This window comes from Protomyctophum bolini (genome assembly GCF_963924005.1).
Source record: "Protomyctophum bolini genome assembly, chromosome: 18".
Classification (NCBI taxonomy): Eukaryota; Metazoa; Chordata; class Actinopteri; order Myctophiformes; family Myctophidae; genus Protomyctophum; species Protomyctophum bolini.
Genome location: NC_137879.1, coordinates 35,601,482 through 35,621,907, shown reverse-complemented (window position 1 = coordinate 35,621,907; position 20,426 = coordinate 35,601,482). Strand labels below are relative to the sequence as shown.

The window sequence follows — 20,426 nt, the reverse complement described above, 5'->3', positions numbered from 1 at the left end:
TCTCCACAATGTGCTGGTCAGCGGTGGTACTCACATTTGTACTCAATACTGCAATATATAAATGCTCTGTTACAAGTAAACGTCCCGGAATTCAAAATGCACTTAAGTAAAAGTACAAAAGTATTGGCATCAAAATGTACTTAAAAGTACAAAAGTTAAAGTACTCACAATGCGACGCATTGAGCTTGTAGATCTGCCATTTTCAAATGGCCAACGTGTATATAGGGCTGAGGTGAACGCATGTTTTATTGTTTTGTAATAATAATCCAAATCTACAAAGTAACTCAAGTTTTCAAATAATTGTAGGAGTACAATATTTGGGACGGTTTTTGATTTTTTTGATTTTTTTAATCAATAATGAGTTAATAGCACAGGCAGACTTCACATACTAGAGCATTTCTGAAATGTAAATATGAAATAAATACCCAAACATGTAGCTATAGGTGTAATGTTAGAGTCCACAGAAGTGAACCTTTCAAGCCCGTTTTCTCAACTCAAGCTGTTTTCTGCAAGCCATTACTATACTCCATTAACCATATCTCGACAACAACCAATATGTCAATTTAAAGCTGATGATTCCCTGCTTTCATATGACATGAGAAAAAGAAACGACAATTTAAAAGAAAATTAAATGACTTATCTTCGGTCAGAAACGGTCACATTTGGATGCGAGACGTGGTGGAGAGAAAAAGGTATTGAAAATTGGAACGTAAAAACATCTCAAAATTCTACTCAAGTACAGTACAAGTACAGTACAACTTTGTACACCAGTACACGTATACAGCAACAGAACGGCACAGGCCTGAATGCTCAAACCCTATAGCAGGTAGCGTTTCACATGCGTGAAATGTGTCCTCTGCATTTACATTTATCCCATCCTATAACTACAATAGCCTGGTTAATAAACCAGACCGAATCAGCCGTTGGCTGTTGGCACAGCCTCTCCAGACTCCAAATACCACACGACAGTGTGATTTGAGTCTGGCTCATTAGCCAGGCGATAACTATACAGTAGGCCTGCTATAGGAGCAGCGAGCTGCCAGTCTACTGTATACGGCGCTCAGAAAGCAATTAAGACGTTACGAGTCTTGCTCAGGGACACAGATCAACACACTGCCGGCCTGGCCTTGAATCGTACGGTACATGATTCAACCACCAGGGGCTCTCTGGCTCCCCAGGCAGTCCCTATAACCACCACTCAGCTACGGATTATAATAATTGCATGTACTAATTATCTGGGTATGATTTCTCGGAGCTCATTAGACTCTGTGTTGACCATGTGTACATGTTCGGTCAGATAACGCACGGATATAGATTTAAACCAATGTTTATTATGGAATGAATACAAATGCATGTGCATGGATTTTATCTTGACGTTTGGCAAGCTATACGTATCATTTATTAGGAATTAGGAATGTTATTAGAAAGACCTTTCTTTTTACGCCGATGAGTTCTCAGACTATACCCAGACCTAGTCGATAATAGTTCAACCTCAGAAATCCACCCTTTATCAGAGAGAAAAGAGCTGAACAACACATGAGGTCAGGTGGGCCGTGGGAGGCAGGGTCAAGGTTCAAATCCCTGAGTGTTACAGTGTACAAGGCAAGCGTTGTGCAACACATGAAAAGTCAGTACTGCTTAAGAGAAGGCCAACATCATGTCCAAAAGGTCAGGTGCTTTGATCTCTGAAGATAACTGAATACAGGCTGTTGTTAATTGTCACCAGCCCAGCAGAGCCCATCATTTAAAGAGACAGAGAGTATTCAAAATCACGTTTTGAAAATACAGTATATTTTTGAGTGGTGCAACCACTCCTACAACCAGCAATGTCCGTGTACCTATATCATGTATCATGTATCATGTATCATGTATCATGTATCATGAGCACGAGTATGTGACTTAATAATACCAGTAGGGGGCGCCAGAAACAGAGTGCCTGCTGCCTGCTAATGAGAGAGAGAGAAAGAGAGAGAGAGAGAGAGAGAGAGAGACCACCGAATGCAGCAGGAGAGTCCCGCCTCGTTGTCTGGGCCAGCTGGGCCCAAACGGATCCAGAAAAATGGCGATTTACAGTTCAAGGACTGACAGGCTTCATCTTACGTCCGTATCAGACCCGGAGAACGCTTTGTCCATATTTTCTTTTTTTACAGTCTATGGTTGCGCCTCGAAAACAGCAGATCTACAAGCTCACAACGCTCCTTACCTTCCATGACGTAGACCAGGGATCCCACGTCTCCCTCGTTGATGATGCAGGCGTCGGGGCCGTACTCCACCGGGTACATGCAGTCCACGATCTCCTGGATCTGAGACAGCTCCAGGTTCTTCATGAAGTCATTGTCCAGGATGGCCTCCCTGATCAGGTCCTTGGACCTGGGAGTGGGAGGAGAGGAGGAGAGGAGGAGCATTTTATTTTGATTTGATTTAGGAGCATATTGATTGAGTAGGTATAGTTCAGTTAACCCATTCTGGGCGTTCGGGAACCCCTGTTGGGGTTTTTTAGCATTATGTTATACTCTGGCTATTGACGGATAGCAGAGCTTGTAGATCTGCTATTTTTGAAAAGTCTTGAAAATGTGTCGCACATCTTTGAATGTATATTCTTTTCAGAGCGAACGTTTTTTTTTAACTCAAAGCTTTGCTTCCGAGGGGTTCCTGGAATGACATATTTTCAGATGGGGGGTCAGTGGCCAATTGGCAATTGCATATCATTTTTGGGGGTCCTTGACATGAAATATTGAGCACCACTGATATAGAAATATAGGTATTTCAGAAATGTGTCAGGATTTAGAAGACATTTATTTTTACAATTTTGACGTCAGGCCTAAATGGGCTAAAAAGGACCTAAATGATAGTGATATCCAGAAGTTAACGCACATTACGGAGTGCTATGGACAAAATGTCATCCTCAAACAGGTAGACTGGGGAAAAGAGCACTGCTTTGTTAGTGGGGGAAAACGGCATGGGAATGACCCTAAACTACTGGACAGATTAACATGGTCACTCTACCCCTGAGCCACTGCCGCCCTGTGGAAAAGATGGTAAGAGCTATACTGCCATTTCTTTAGTCTTCCTCACATCAACAACTTAGTGGCCTCCACTAGACTAGAGCAGAGGTTCCCAAACCTTTTTGGCCATGCACCCCCTGTTAACACCTGACCTAGCTCACGCACCCCCCACATGGAAATAAAAATTGCATAAGCTATATATATTTCCTATATATATATATATATATATATATATATATACACACACACACATATATGAACCTGAATATGGCATATATATGCAGCATAGATTCTGCATTATTTGCGAACGCAGTGATTTGCGAACGCAGTGAGCACTTACTATGAGACCTAGCAGATCATGTCTGTCTGTCTGTGTGTCTGTCTGTCCCGCTTTTGTGCCCATATATGGAGCTGAGTGATTACGTCACCATGACTCAGCCATAACCATATAAGGAGTCCCCAAAGCAACTACTGTATACGTCCAAAACCCAAATATGTACGAGCTGCGTTCGCTTCCCGCGTCTGCGCGTCTTACTGGCACTACATAATACAGTATGTTAATATATTTACTGTAAAATAAATCCACAGCACCACCATTAGCCTATTCATGTCGCGCACCCCCTAGAATGCGCTCGCGCACCACAAGGGGCGCACGCACCACCGCTTGGGAACCACTGCACTAGAGCCTCCACAGGACAATAATTACAGTTGCCGATTGTTGATTTATTTCTGGATAGACTACACTAAGTACCTCAAGAGTATACATAGAAGAAGGGGGGAAATAATTTACTTGGAGAGCATTTAGATTCCATGGAGGAATCATGGAGGAAGTGTTTTTTTTTATTATTTTTTAAAGGTTGGACATTTAGGTTCGGGGATCATTTTGGCTTTTAATGGAGAAAAGAAAATGCACAAGGCGTTCTAACCCATCTTTGTACCATGGCTGCTGAGAGAGCCGGGACTCAAGTGGGCTCAGCTGGGCTCTACGGTATAGAGAATTAAGTACCGATGGGGACTGCGATGACTACGAACAAAAGGGTTAACTACAGTCCAACACTTGCTATAGAAATGGCTGGAACACGTCGTAGCTGGTGAGAAGATCGGAGGTCCGAATCCATGTCCATGCGGTCTCTCCCCTTCTACCTGCTCTATTCACATTTTTAATTCATCATTTTAATGCCAATAGAAAAATCTGTATAATTATATTGGGAGGATGCTGGACAAAAAAAACAGGATGGCTTTCACATGAGGACAGAATGTTACTGGCAGAGTGCTGCAACGGGAACAGGAGCCCACAGTGATTTTAACCCATTCTGAACGGGAACCCATTGTGGTGTTGGCATCATGTCGTGCTTTAAGCTATTGAAAAATAGCAGATCTACAAGCTCATAGCGCGCCACCGAGTGGCGCGCTATGAGCTTGTAGGTCTGCTATTTTTTTGAAAACTCAGGATTTAGAAGACTTTTTTTAATCTGATCTCAGGTCAAAATGGGTTAAAGAACCACCATTCTTCTGTGCGTTAGAATCTGATCTCAGGTCAGAATGGGTTAAACCGGGCACATATAACGAGGAGCGCCGCCGCGGCCGCACCGAGGGACGGCGGTTATAATACTAATCATTTTGTAAATCAAACAGCCTGTAGCCTGCAGTGGACTGTAACGTTGCGTGGTCATCATATACACTACAGAATTATATGGATCGGTTGGTGACTATATTATGACGTTGATTAGGCCTAACGATTAGGTTATTCATCGCAGCCAGCAGGGTTTAACGAGATGGCTCAGCGCAACCGTTTGTCATGTTGCAGTCTATCGTGTGATAATCCGATTGATTTATAAAACCTTTAAGCATATGAACTGAAGCTCATTTGGTGCGCCCAGGGGCGGCCTTAGGAATCTGGCGGCCCGTTTCAAGACCAAATATGAGGCCCCCTATATACCCTTTACAATTATTTTGTTGATAGAGCCGTATTAATACAAATATTGACTGTTCAACATCACACGCAGTCATTACTCTCGACAATTAGCAACAACACCTCTCCTCATCCTGCGTCGTCCCTTCACAATTAAAGTGGCTCCCCTTTACCTCCCAATGCTGCACATTTTACCCAGGTTATTGACGTAAAATTGTTGTAATTTAACATTGTGGGAGAGAGAGCAAGGCAGTGAGTGAGCGAGATAAGAGAGGGCCAAGAGTGGCGGGGGTGGTTGACTGACGCCTGACGTTCAGTTGGAGCTCGGAGGCCCCCCTGAGGGTGGAGGCCCGTTTCAATTGAAACTGGTGAAACATAGCTAAGGCCTCCTATCGGTGCGCCGCAAACCAGAGGCCAGCCAGCGGTATAAACATTAAACAACCACCCCACCGTTCACTTCTCTCTGCCTGCGTCAGTAATCCATTCCAAGCCCCCCCGCCTCCACTCCTCCGTCTTCCTCCTCCTGTCACAAGTGAATCGCCATATATAGCGCAGCCCTCTTCATAATCAATACATACTTGTAGGCTATATAGCCTACACATTACACAAATAACAGAATTGCTATACATTCTTGAAAAAATCACACCTGTGTGAACCGAGTGGTGCAACTCCCCTCTCTCTCTCTCTCTCTCTCTCTCTCTCATTAGCAGGCAGAAGGCACCCCTCTCTCTGTTTTTGGCGCCTCCTACTGGTATTAAGTGACATACTCGTGCTCATGACCACTGATACATAGGTGTACACGGACATTGCTGCTTGTAGGAGTGGTTGCACCACTCAAAAAGGAGAAAAAGAAAAAAAATCACGGAAAATCACAGAGCCTGAGGCTCGGCCCTGAGGCTCGGCCCGAAAATGTCGGCCCGGCCGGGTCGGGTTCGGGCGAAAAATGAGCAAAAAAAAAAATACAAAAACGTGTAAAAAGGTATAACAAAGTATAACTATCTGTGAAGACCTGGACATCCACGTCCGGTCAGGCCTGCTGGGCTCCGTGTTCTGGTTAACCGGCACCAGTCACTGCGCTGGGGCGCGGTTCTACCCACCCCTGGCAGTTTCCCCGACCCTATCCCACCCTACCCCCCCCCCCTATCTCCTTCGGTCCCTGGGGAGCGGGCCTTTGAGGAGGGGGTGCTGTCACGTCCTGTCCTATAGGACGTACCAAGCCTGGACCGCCGTCCCTACCTTTGCCCCTTCTGTTGCCTCCCTTCCACCTGGCTGATTGTGAGACTGTGTCCACCTGCGCTTCTAAGCTGAAGAGACTTTAGGTTAATGAGCATGGAGGTATATATTAGGGACTCTGTGTTATTGGTTATAGGTTGCTCTATTATTATAACACTGTGTTTCCCAAGAGTGGGACTGTATGTTATATAATGCCCTGGGAGGGTTTCTTAAGTTATAAATAAAAAGTGCTTGAGTGCAAGTCGTTGTTGCCTGGATTTCTGCATACGGGTCCAAATACCGAGGTGTTCCTGACAACAAGACTCTGGGAACTGACGTGACGATTTGAACGAGATATAAAGTCGCGAGAGAGACTCGCACAAACCCAGGCTTGCACGTATAAATTGACCAGGTAAGCCGACATTCTGTAATCATTTGATCAAATTCATTGTGTGTGTGTGAAACAAAACAAAAACAAACAAACATTAAAAGCAGTATTTGTTTTCCTCTTTGCAGTGAGAGGTCCTGCAAAGAGAATGATGAACGGACGACGATTAAAAGAGCTCTCAAAAAAAAAACTTCAGTGGAGGCATGGAAAGACCCGGCAATTAAAAAAAGAGAAAAAAAAATCTGTACTGTGACACCGTTTGGAGGATTTCTTTTTTAAATTCTTGTTATTTTATTTACAGAACTTTGCCACTTACACGTGACAAAAATAAGATTTTGCGCATGGAACAGGCACAGTCCTCGTTGGAAAAATTGCACGACGTCCTGTTTACTGATGAGACTATATATACAGTTGCCATGCAGGGCTTCGCAGACAAACGCTACCGCCACAAAGATCACGAGGTTTTCAAAAGCCAGCCAAAGCATCCCCTGAAGGTATATATATTACATGTTCTGATTAATTGAAAATGGATGACACCAATATAAACAAGTCTTAGTGCTTTCTGTGGTCCACTAATAATCATGATAAAATGGCACGTTTTTTTCCTATACTCAGTCTACTCATTTTTTACAAATTTTTTTTGGATTTTCATTATCGTGAGAACGATGGCTTCGCATTGCAACTTTTCAGGACTAGAAAGCCTGCAGTTTCTATTAGCTTGAGGACGGTTTCTTAACTGCCCACAGCTCTCCTATGAGACACAGAGTAGAAAAAAATTGGACCATTTTTTCATGATTATTAGTGAGGACTTATTATATGAAGATAGGTTGAAAAGTGGTTAAGTGGTCCTTTAAGTAAGTAATACGAAATGGATGGAGTACTGTTTCACTGCACATTTTATGAAACAAAATGAATTGGAGGTGTTTATTGTCTGGTATTGTGTTCTATTTTTCTGAAAATGATGAGGGGTCGACGAGTCACTTTTGTATAGATGACAAGACATGCTTTGTATAGATGACAAGACAAGGCAATGTAGCCTACTGTTTGTGACTGATTATTAGAAGGAATGAAAACCATTTTAATAATAGGAGTTGTTGAAAGTCTCTCTCTCTCTCTCTGACAAAGCCTAGTATTTCTATCTCTCATCCGTGTTTCTGCTTCTATCCCTAGATAGAGAAGCAATTTAAGTGTGTGTGTGTGTGTGTGTGTGTGTGTGTGTGTGTGTGTGTGTGCGCCACCAAACACACACCCACACACTCCAGACAGTGCTCTCTGCACGCGCATGACTTTACAGTACTACTGCACTGAAGCATTATTACTTACAGATCCAGACCCGTGTGTGTGTACACGCACACACACACACACACACACACACACACACACACACACACACACACACACACACACACACACACACACACACACACACACACACACACAAATTTCCTGTACTCCAGACAAATATGACCCCCTCAGGGAGTCTCGGAGAGGAGAGGAGAGGATGCAGTACTTAGTTTAGACAGTTTTTGGTTTAGACTAGTCATTGGTTAGACCAGTCATTAGTCCTACAACTATAGAACCTATCTCAAACCCTCACCCGGCCTAAACCTAACCTCTCACGGGGCAGCACACCTAAACCTAACCTTAACCCATGTCTAACCTAGTCTAAACTAAGTATTCACCCCGAAGAGGAGAGGAGACTACCAATAGTCAGACAACCAATAGTGCAACAGCCAATACAACCAATAGTCCGACAGCCAATAGTCCGCCATCCCAACAGCACTGCACTCAGTTCAGACAGGTCTGATTTTAGCCCTGCATATAAGCCTGCAATATCGTCATGGCTATACTTCAAGTGCTATGGGGCTGAAGTTTATAGTCTGAAACAGGCGAGTCTTCAGATCACGGCAGGAGATTGCGAGTTCCAACTGCAATCATGGGGAGTTCGTTCCACAGTTCAGGAGCCAGGAGAGAGGGCATAGAGAGAGAGAGACAGAGACAGAGAGAGAGAGGGGGTTAACCCATTCTGAACGGGAAACCATTTTGGTGTTGGCATCATGTTATGCTTTAGCTATTGATAAAATAGCAGATCTACAAGCTCATAGCGCGCCACCGAGTGGCGCGCTACGAGCTTGTAGGTCTGCCATTTTTGAAAAATCGAAGAACGACTGACTTTTTTAGAATCTGATCTCGGGTCAGAATGGGTTCATCAGACCAGTGTGTGTCCAGTGGAAACCTCGTATGAATCTGATCTCAGGTCAGAAGGGGTTAAATCCGCCAAAGCCACGGTTACGTGGCGGGGCAGGCCGACTTGGGTCATAATAAGATTTGCATAATGAATAAGCCGATTATCATTTTACGGGGCTGGCGGGGGAAACAATACATAATGAGGAAATCATATTAATTTGCGTCTCTTCTTCTTCGCCATTCTGCGAATCAATTCCAAGACACGGCATGAGCTTCTGCTGTCATGTCAACATGACATGGTGTGCAGCAGGGCAGGCTCATTACGGCGGCCATGCAGGCATGTGAAGCTCCGCAGCGGAAAACATTCCACACTATGTCATGTCCATCTCTCCAACAGCAGGGAGAGAGACAGAGAGAGAACCCCTCTCTCCTACCTATTCAGCTACAGTATATGGTCACCCGCGTACATGCTGCTATTTACTGTGCGCAGGTGGTGTGGACTCGGTAATGGGAGCTCCAGTCTGCCGTGCAGTGCTCTTAAAATCTCTTAATTGCCTGCACCTGGGTGGCCTAGATTCAAGCCAGTCCGGCTGCTCGTCTGTTGTTGCGTAGTAGACCATTTATTTATGAGCCCTTTTTTGCACTCTCCTGCACCGGCATGGTCATAGTTTCCTTTCCTGCTAGTGCTCCGGACCGCCGCCATACTATAGTGGCTTGTGTTTTGCTTTCAAGAAAGCTTTATTGCAGGGTTCCCCCATTAATTTTCCCTCGAGACTAGCGTTCCAGGCTGGGGGCTTCGAGTCCGCACGCGCGAGGTCGAGGTCTTGCCCTGAAAATTCCTTTTCAGGGCAAGACCCCATTTGAAAAGGATGCCCAGTTTGACATGCATATAGGCTATACTGACCCCCATGTAATGCCAATAGCATTAGTCTGCTATTTTTTGAAAAATCAAAGAACGACTGACATGGAAACGCGGCTTTTTCAGAAAACTGTCGGGATGTAGAAGACATTTTTTTTAGAATCTGATCTCAGGTCAGAATTACAATAATGTTGGCAGAATCCCTTGCACACATACAGTTGTCCATGAGGCTCCTCAGCACAGCGGAGCAGGTGGGAACACGGATACTGACACACTAATGGCTTGCACTGCTGCACCGGGGCAGTGGGAACGCCTTGAGCATTATGTCATGCTTTAGCTATTGGCACGCGCTCTATAATAATTGTGGGGGTCCTTATTGTTTGAAAACCACTGATGTGGATTGCTTGTCGAATGTGTCGCATTTTATTTACAGCACGCACACGCACGCACACACACACACACACACACACACACACACACACACACACACACACACACACACACACACAAGAAGCTCAATCTGGCTTTTTATTGTCATTCCTGAGCTTTCTTCTCCACCTCTCAACAAGCATCTTTTAAAGGGAAACTTCACCCTTTTTGCAAAAGAATATATGTTAATGACGTTTAGAAGCTTTAGATCACTTTCCTGGGGGTATTTATGTGTGTAATATGTGGTTTTAGATATTTTAGATTGTAGCAGTGAGCCTGTTGTCTCTGATGTCATGGACACTGGTATCACTACCTTCCTGGACTACAATTCCCATAATTATTTGGTGCACTGCTCCTCCTTGTGGATAGGGGCGGGAGAGCTGTCTTACTGAGACAACATGTAGTCCAGGAAGGAAGTGAGCCCAGTGTCCATGACATCAGAGACAACAGGCTCACTGCTACAATCTAAAATATCTAAAACCACATATTACACACATAAAGACCCCCCAGGAAAGTGTTCTAAAGCTTCTAAACGTCATTAACATATATTTTTTTGCAAAAAGGGTGAAGTGTCCCTTTAACCCATTCTGACCGGGAACCCGTTTTGGTGTTGGCATCATGTTATGCTTTAGCTATTGAAAAATAGCAGATCTACAAGCTCATAGCGCGCCACCGAGTGGCGCGCTACGAGCTTGTAGGTCTGCTATTTTTTGAAAAATCGAAGAACGACTGACATTTTTATAATCTGATCTCGGGTCAGAATGGGTTAATCGGACCAGTGTGTGTCCAGTGGAAACCTCGTATGAATCTGATCTCAGGTCAGAATGGGTTAACCCATTTAGACCGGAAGACGATTCTACAAAAATGCCTTCTAAATCCTGACAGTTTTCTATGTCAGTGCAGGTCCACGTCTAGGAGCTTGTAGATCTACTATTTTTACAAAAAAGGGGTTCCCCGCTCAGAATGGGTTAAAGCTCTGCTTCACAAGTGCTAGAACGCATAATTAGATGCTGCCTTTAGTGGGCGTTAATTTCACGCAGATTGCCTGAGGGCAAAAAACGCATGACATGACTTTTCGTGTGTTCGCAAAGTCTTCTCTGTGGGCTGAGGGGCCTCTAGTGTGGTGGTCGATTATATATGTTCTTTAGCCAATTCTGGCTGGGAACCCCTTTTGGTGTTTTAAGCATTATGTTATACTTTGGGCTGTTGAAAAATAGCAGATCTACAAGCTCATAGCGTGGCACAGAGTGCCGCGCTACGAGCTTGTAGGTCTGCTCTTTTTTGAAAAAAAATAGTGTAGTGCAAATCTTTGAATATATATTATTTCACAGCAAACGTTTTTAAACTCAAATATTTTGCTTCTATTTTGTCCCTGGAACAACACATTTTCAGATGGGGGTCGGTGGCCAATTACAGCACATATCATTTTTGGGGTCCTTGACATGAAATATTGAGCATCACTGATACAGAAAACATGAGGTATTTCAGAAAACTTTCAGAATTTAGAAGACTTTTTTTTTTCTCGACGTCAGGTCTAAATGGGCTAATGCGATGAGAGCTCGAGGTCGTACATGAGCACATCGGCCTCCAAGCGTGTCTCTATGGAGACACGCTTGAGCACGGCATGGTTGAGCATGGCATGGGTTGGGGGTTGAACGGCTTACACACACACACACACACACACAAATCCCAGCTGGCACACATAGGACATAATGGAACCTAGTGTACCGTATGTATACCAAAGTCCTGCAACGGCCGGGTCGGATACCCGCGATAACCCGTGGGTACCCGAGTTTGACGGGTGCAGGAACGGGCGGGACAATACAACGTTATAAGTTAACGGGTACGGGCGGAACGCAACACAACGCGGGTGGGTGACCTTTTTTTAATCAGTGGACCCGCACTGCACGATGTTATAAACAGTGCTGCTGAGCTGGGGGTTTCTCCTCAACAGCGGACAAGACAAGTTAAATCCGTCACAAGGAATCGTCAGTGATGTCACATCACTGCCGATTCCTTCATAATGGCGTTCTGTTTCTGCTGCTGCAGCTTCATGCTATACTTCCTTGTTGCATATAGCAGTGACATCACGGTCTAATCCTTGCTTCCTTATCGTAGCATTTCACGTGTGGAGTTTTTTTTTATTTTTTTATCACCAGGCTGCAGACGGTAGCCTATATTTGCTTTCGCGCTGATGAAACACCAAGGGATTATAATTTATAATGCCAACATTCAACACAAGATGTAAAGCTAACCCAGGTAATGTTGGCCTAATGCCGCCACTCTGTCCAAGTGTAAATACAGTTAAAAAGATTAGCCTGATGAGTGATGACCGTGTTTGAAACAGCCTTGGATCAAGACGGTCGACTCATCAGGCTAATCTTTTTAAATATCACCCTCTCCTTGTTGATATATTATGCCAATATGCCATTTAGATCGAAATCATATCTTTATGTTGTGATAATAAGCAGCAGTAGCCTCAGTCAACTACATGTCTTCCGTTCCGTGTGCAACACACTGCCGCCGCGAACCACCACCACCACCACCACCACCACCACCACCACCACCACATGCAGTGTTGGATGAAATAAAGTCAATGATAGCTATCGGTGCCTGTGATACGAACGGGTAACGGGTCCATTTTTTGACGGGCGGGGCGGATCTGGTTTCGAGTTTTATATCAATCACGGGTAGCGGGCGGGTTGTGGAACTGATGATTGACGGGCGGGACGGGTGCAGGTATCAAAAATTGGACCCGTGCAGGACTCTGATGTATACTGTGTGTGTGTGTGTGTGTGTGTGTGTGTGTGGGGGGGGGGCACTATTAAAACCATTACACACAGACAAAATTACACATACGATCCCTGTGTATATGGCAATTTTGTGCTTTGACTTGTCAATACAATTATTGTTTTTATAATCACAATAAACAATGTTGTATATCGTCATATGTGCCACTTGAATTGTAATAGCACAAAGACTGCACACACACACACACACACACACACACACACACACACACACACACACAGCTTATAGCAGTGACTAGACGATCAATGCGATCATAATAGAAGTCCCTTTTCTTTTCATCTCCCAGTCTCGCCCACACACACCAACTTATATTAATCACAATCATAGTAGGCTACTATAGAACCGCACCCACACATTATTATAACCGCACTAGAAACCGCACACGCGCGCACAAACACACACACACAGCAATTACATCACAATCGAATCATGGCGCTGTGAGCACTAATACGAAACAGGATTTTGTTGGATGGAGGACAGAGAGGGAGAGAGAGAGAGAGAGAGAGAGAGAGAGAGAGAGAGAGAGAGAGAGAGAGAGAGGACAGACATTAAGAACTATCGTATCAAGCATTACATTTGGCATGAACATTATTCAGGGATTTCAGGGTCAACTGTTTAACTCTAGAAACCGGGCCATCCCCAAAAAATAATCCAGTATTGTTTTCTGAACTGATGCTCCTCCCGACAATGAGCAAGGAGATACAGAAGAACCACGATCTATACCAATAATAAACCGTTGACTTTTACCAAGACTTTAACTCAATCTGAGGCGAAGCGACATCAGCTGGAGGGAAGAAAACAATGTGACAAGAGTTTCAGTCACTTAGGTAGCCTGAAGAGACATCAGTGTATATCCACACTGGGGGAAACACCCTTCCATTGTCAACAATGTGACAAGAGTTTCAGTCACTTAGGTAACCCGGAGAGACATCAGATTTCCACACTGGGAAAAAAACCTTTCTACTGTACACAATTTGACAGGAGTTTCAGTCAGGTGTAGCCTGAAGAGACTCCCCTTAGAAAGCACGAGTGTCTATTTCAAACACAAAGTGTTTTTTGACTGGGGGAGGTCGTTTTGACAGCAGCAACTGCATAATTTCATTGGACAGTATTAGGATGTTTGATATTAATTTCGTATTCATCCTTATAGGGCCCCAAATCACCCCTTAGAAAGCGCAAGTGTATTTCAAACACAAAGTGTTGTTTGACTGGGGAAATATCCATCCAGAACTTACACACAACGTCAATTACACGACATTTTTATAAGAGAGTTTCAAGATGAATTATGATGTTTCTTATACATTTTGAGACACAAGAGGACCGCTCTATTAAAAAAAAAAAAAAAAAAAAAAAAAGATCAACTATCAGACAACGCTAAAAAAGTTTCTATTTCTTCTGGTAAAGCTTCTACGCTCTCTCGGGCGGAACGACATCTGGTGCCTTTCTGTGTGACTTGGTGTTAGCATTATGTTATGCTTTAGCTATTGAAAAATAGCAGATCTACAAGCTCGTAGCGCGCCACCGAGTGGCGCGCTACGAGCTTGTAGGTCTGCTATTTTTTTTTTATACCGAAGAACGACTGACATAGAAACATAGCTTTTTCAGAAAACTGTCATTTTCAGAACAGACATTTTTTAGAATCTGATCTCGGGTCAGAATGGGTTAAAGCACAACCAGGACACACTGGTGGTGACATCATTGCTGTGAGCAGTGTCCACTCTACGTTCAGTCCTCCTTAGTCCACCGAGTTGTGCCGCTCTGTGCTGAAATTAATGTCGAAATGGAGGTACGTATGCTCACTTATCCTGCTGTAATAGAAAGTTAACAGAGAGCACACAATAAACAGTCCACGGTGGTGGCGGCAAGCCTATATACTGTAAACTGTCATAATGTATACTGTCATATCATTGCCGTCGGGCAGAAACCCTGCATCTCTACATTTCTTTTCATGCTTTTATTTTGTCCCTTTCTTTTCGGCCCCCTCGCCTGGCATGAGCTCCGTCTTCACAATGCTTCTTCCACTGTGCTCCTCTCGTCCCTCCTCCTCCGCGACATGTCCAAACCATGTCAACCCTGTCAGCCTCTCTTGTCCCTCTCTTGTCACTCCTATAATGAGAATCGCAGCTCAACTCTTTATCCGCCTTCCTGTCTTTTTTGTCAGTGCTACGCCGTTGCCAAGCCGAGCACGGCTGGTCTCACTGATGTTCCATTTCACTCTGGCGTGGCTGCACCCCTTCTGTCACAAATCACATGCTTTGTCCATCCGTCTGCCTGCACACTATTCCGCTCCGGCCATTGCTATGGTACAAGTATTTTGTTTTTAACGGAGGGGGGGGGGTGTGACGGCCCTGCCCCCTCTGCCTCACTGTAAGCTGCCTCTGTGATGGCAGACTAGTGGAGCAGCTGGCCATCAGCCCAATTGTGCTCACCTGAGGTGGGTGTGGCTTAGGGGACTCTCCTGGCTGCAGCTCACTCTTCTCTCTGTCCTCCCCGCAAGCAGGACTGCCACCTGGCTCAAGGGCCTAACCACCCTTTTGTTAAGTTATGTTTTGCACCAGCTAATACAACACACACACACACACCACTCTCCACACATCCACACATTACTGATGACTGATATCCTCACATTCCACACTATTTTGCTATGCTTTATTTACTTTAATATAATAAATAATTACAAAACGTTATACTCTTGTGTGGACATTGCATTTTTATTTTAACTAGAGTGGTGGCCGTGGGGCCTCTATATACACAGCGGTGCCCGTTGGCCTGCACTGGCCTACTCGGAACGACGCAAGTTGGAAATGGATGACCCCCCCCCCCCCCCCACCCAGATATGATGAGTTGGTAGCCTTAACGGCGGTGCCCGTTGGGCACTGGCCTACTCGGAACGACGCAAGTTGGAAATGCAATAATCCATTGTTCACCGATACCACCCGCTGATTATTGGACCACAGCAAATGGACACAAATATTTACAAGGTGCTGTAACAGAATGCAATCAGCAAAATCCCGGACAAATACCCACACACACCCTTCAGGGGTACAAGTAACAGCGTCTTCGCCATTTTTGGCGGCTACGGTAGGAGAGATTGCACAGAATTTCAGGATTTTCAGTACGTAGTTGAAACATAGTTTGACACAGGAATGTTTGTACATTCTCACAGACAGTGTAAAGTGTTCAGATAGGTCCTTTGTTATGAGATCAACGCGGCCACACACACCACACACACACACACACACACACACACACACACACTTAAAGGGTGGGAAGCAGGCAAATTTACCTTTAAAAATAATGATGCATATCTACAGTATCAAAAAAACACTAAGGGTGTCCAGTTTAAAAAAAAACGATTTAGAAAAAATACAATATTTAGGCACAGTTGCAGTTGAAGTCCAAAGTAAGTCCAAAGTATAGTTAGCCAGTAGATGGCGCCATTTCACCATGTCAATGATGTAAGAAATACAAGAAATATAATTATGTGAACACAGCTCCGCTTTCACAACGCGCCTTTGCCATGGACGATGTTCAAGTCAAGATTCGGAATGATCTAATTATGAGCCTACTATAATCCATCCATCCATCCATACAAACACACTGTCTGCTTCTGCCTCCGAAGTGTATCAACTATCAAGCTTGTTTAGCCCATTCTGAACGGGAACCCATTTTGGTGTCGGCATCATGTCGTGCTTTAGCTATTGAAAAATAGCAGATCTACAAGCTCATAGCGCGCCACCGAGTGGCGCGCTACGAGCTTGTAGGTCTGCTATTTTTGAAAAATCGAAGAACGACTGACATTTTTTAGAATCTGATCTCAGGTCAGAATGGGTTAATCAGACCAGTGTGCATGTCCAGTGGAAACCTCGTATGAATCTGATCTCAGGTCAGAATGGGTTAAAGACTTCCTCAGATGTGCCACTTTGTTTATACACGCCAGCGTTTCGACAAAACACTGAGTTCTGGAAGCTGTTCCGATACATTCATCCTGTATTATGAAACCACAACCACCTTGCAATGTGATCATATTTGACATACTGATATAATGTGGCAAGTTGTCCCCGACTAGCTCACCTGCCAGTGGGGGAGCTCCTAATGGGAGAACATACTGTAGCACAGTGGTTCCCAAAGTGGGGTCCATTTGGTTCCATTTGTACACTCTCAAGAGTTAAATTAAAAATGATTTTACTATCTAAAGTCGGGGTCTCAGAGATAGAAATGCCATTCTATGGGGGTCCGTAGCCTAATGCATGGCAAACTGGGGGTCCTTGAAACAGGTTGAGAATCACTGCTATAGAGCGTCGCAGTCCCTCCCCCTTTCAGAACAACGAGTGGCCCAGGAAATGATTTTCCATTCATTTTCTCCATAGGCTTTTCCTAAAGTATTTATTTAAAGACGGTTACGCCGCGGACAAAGCCAACTCGGATCGTGACAAATCATGACAATGAACCCAATGCCGATCAAATAATATATAAGAAGAAAAACAACAAAAAAAAGTGTTGTAACCTGCCGTTTTTTTTCTACTTTCTAATTCTTTGTTTGGCCCAAAACATTGTGTTTATTGTCATGATTTCATTTGTCACGATCCGAGTTGGCTTCGTCCGCGGCGTAAACGTCTGAAAAGTCTATGAGGAAAATGAACGGCGATTTATTTTCCGGGGTCTCTCGAGGGGGGGCGGGACTGCGACGTTCTATGGAGCCGTAAAAATCTTCTCTTATGGGGGTCCCTGGCATATGTTTTCAAATGGGGGCCCGTGGGCAAAATTAGTGTCAATTTGGGGGTCCTTGACACGTGTGCGGAGCTTCCCTTTATTTTTTCTTATATTACTTTCTTATATTAAGTTTTTTTCAGCAGATGAGCGGTGGTTATTTTTCTATTTTTGATGGGGGTCCTTGACACGAAAAGGTTTGGGAACCACTGCTGTAGCGCATCCACCCTATATAGCTCAACACACCCAGCTGCCGACTGGCGACTGCCGCCACCAGTAGGGATTACTGGTGCAGCGTCAAACATCAACCCCCCCCCCTCCGTCTAGCTTCCCTCCGGCGAACACATCCAATTGTGTCCATTATATCCGGAACGGAGGATTCCTAGTCTCCGCGGTGGTAGGTCAGGGTTTTTCTTAAAAAAAAAAAAAAAAAAAAAAAAATCAACACATGATTGCATTTGAACATGACTGCTCTCACACCGTCTCTCTCTCCCTCTCACACAGTTGCATGCGTGCACAATCGCATGCTTCAGCATAGTGAATTCCTGTTGCTGCATCATTTCGGTCTCATTCATTCATTGTACAGTATGCTCCTATAGAGATTAATGGCAAGCAGCTCAGGAGCGAACGGATATACTGTAGTATGCCATGGACACATGCATGGTCTGGTCAGCAGCACCAGGCAGATTCAGGACAGTAGTCGGACAGCAATAATAACACACACTTTCACAACCTCCCTTCATTAGGAAATGATTACATTATCTTCTCTGCAATTTACGATTTACAATTTAGGCATTTAGCAGACGCTCTTGAATCTCTTGATCCAGAGCGACTTGCATTAAGCAAAAAACTATGCATGGCATACATCACATAATATAAAAAGTATAGTCATCATGAATCATGTATAAAATAAGAACGTAACAGTGGAGTATCTATCTATGTCAACTATACATACTATACTATATGATATGTTATACAATATACATGTGTACTATAAAGTGCTATGACTACATAAAATGCAATTCTAGTGCCGTCTACGTAACGAGCTATAAGTCTGACTATCCAAATACAGTGACATCATGGGGATGGGGAATCCAAGCTAATAATAGCAAGTGCAGGATTTCTAGTTGTGAAAAGTTGAAATGCGAAAATGGAAGACGTTGGTCTCACGATAATACAAATCTAAACATTTTTGTTAAAAAAAATCTTGTTTGAAAAGAATATCTGCCTAATGATGATGTCACTGGTGGACGGGTTTCTGAACTGCCCTCCTATATGAGACACAGACCGAGTAGACAAAACTGTGCCATTTTATCATTATTAGTGAGGACCTATTATATGAAGGTTGAAAAGTGGTCCTATAACCCGGGTCATGTATATATGACCGGGTATGTATGTATGCCTGTCGGACTGTTAGTATGTCTAACCCATTCTGACCTGAGATCAGATTCATACGAGGTTTCCACTGGACACACACTGGTCTGATTAACCCATTCTGACCTGAGATCAGATTCTAAAAATGCCAGTCGTTCTTCGATTTAAAAAAAAATAGCAGACCTACAAGCTCGTAGCGCGCCACTCGGTGGCGCGCTATGAGCTTGTAGATCTGCTATTTTTCAATAGCTAAAGCATGACATGATGCTGACACAAAAATGGGTTCCCGGTCAGAATGGGCTAACCAACGTATGCACCCCCTTCCCACCAACGTCACAGACATCCTTCTCACCATAACAATGAGCCATAACCAAATAATAGCCATAGTGGTCCGCAGCCAGGCATTCAGAAAAGCTGTATTTTTGCCTTTTTATATAAATATATAAAACGTATTTGCACTCTTTTTACTCGTTTGTGAATAATAAGTTACTTAAGTCGAATCTAACGTTTCAAAAAGTGCTCGACACGTCAAAAAAAAACCAAAAACAACTCACGATGTAAACATCCGGCTGCTGCTAACACGCACAGAATTCGTTGCGGAACAACCCGTCCTGCTCTTCCACCCAACGCATGTTGTGCAAGACGTTGCCATGAGTTATTCATCCAATTCATAATAATACGTTTGGGGAAAGTCAAATCTCCCTGTCATAGAGTTATAATATCTGCCGCGGATCGATTGAATAGTCTCACATAATACGTGACGTATTCAATGTGCAACTTCTCAGTCTTATCGTTGCCGAAAAGGCAGAGCTACAAGCTCACAACGCGATGCAACCAGCCGCGATGTGAGCTTTTAGATTGGCTATTGTCGTACGATGATGTATACATTATACGCTTTTAAAGTGACGGTACACAATGAACAGTTCCCTCCGTCTGTTAGAAAGGTATACTGTATAAGGCCCTAGTACTACTGACACTATTGTGTCGGGTGCAGGGTCCATCGTATAGTTCTACGATGAATCCACCCGACACAATAGTGGTGGTCCCCACTCCCCAGGCTGCTCCTATATAGTCAGAATGGTGGTCCCTGGGTCAAAACCAGTTGAAAACCCATGGTGTACTAGGACCACGCTGTGGCAGTAGTTGACAAACCGTTGACAGCACTATACATGGCTCTACATGCGTCGATTGGTGAATGGTTCAGTACGGGACCGTACCTATGTTCCCTCAGCCCTATGTTCCCTCGGGTCCGCGTCAATATGCCGACGGTCCGATCGACAACCTACCTCAAACCCTCACCCTAACCCTAACCTCCCCCGGGGCAGACACCTAAACCTAACCACCCACCCTCTCCCGACCCCCAGCGCACCTCGGACCAATGCTCCTTCTGAGGGAACATAGGGCTGAGGAAACATAGGGCTGAGGGAACATAGGGCTGATAGGTATGACCCCTTCAGTACCACCGCTGGTGGACAGCGACGACCAGTGTTGCTAGATTCTTCAAGAGACACAAAAGCAGCCAGTTATACAAAAAACAAG

The 20,426-nt window shown here is 44.3% G+C and overlaps 1 protein-coding gene across 3 annotated transcripts in view; it reads right to left on the bottom strand.

Annotated features, from left to right (window-relative positions):
• Positions 1–20,426, bottom strand: part of prkg1 (protein kinase cGMP-dependent 1) — a gene marked incomplete at its 5' end in the record, with an annotated part of 198,903 nt that overhangs the window by 166,688 nt on the left and 11,789 nt on the right. For all 3 annotated transcript variants that reach the window (XM_080788787.1, XM_080788789.1, XM_080788788.1), the window contains one exon: positions 2,204–2,370. In XM_080788787.1, the coding sequence (XP_080644913.1) occupies positions 2,204–2,370 (167 nt within the window). The remainder of the gene's footprint in view (positions 1–2,203; positions 2,371–20,426) is intronic.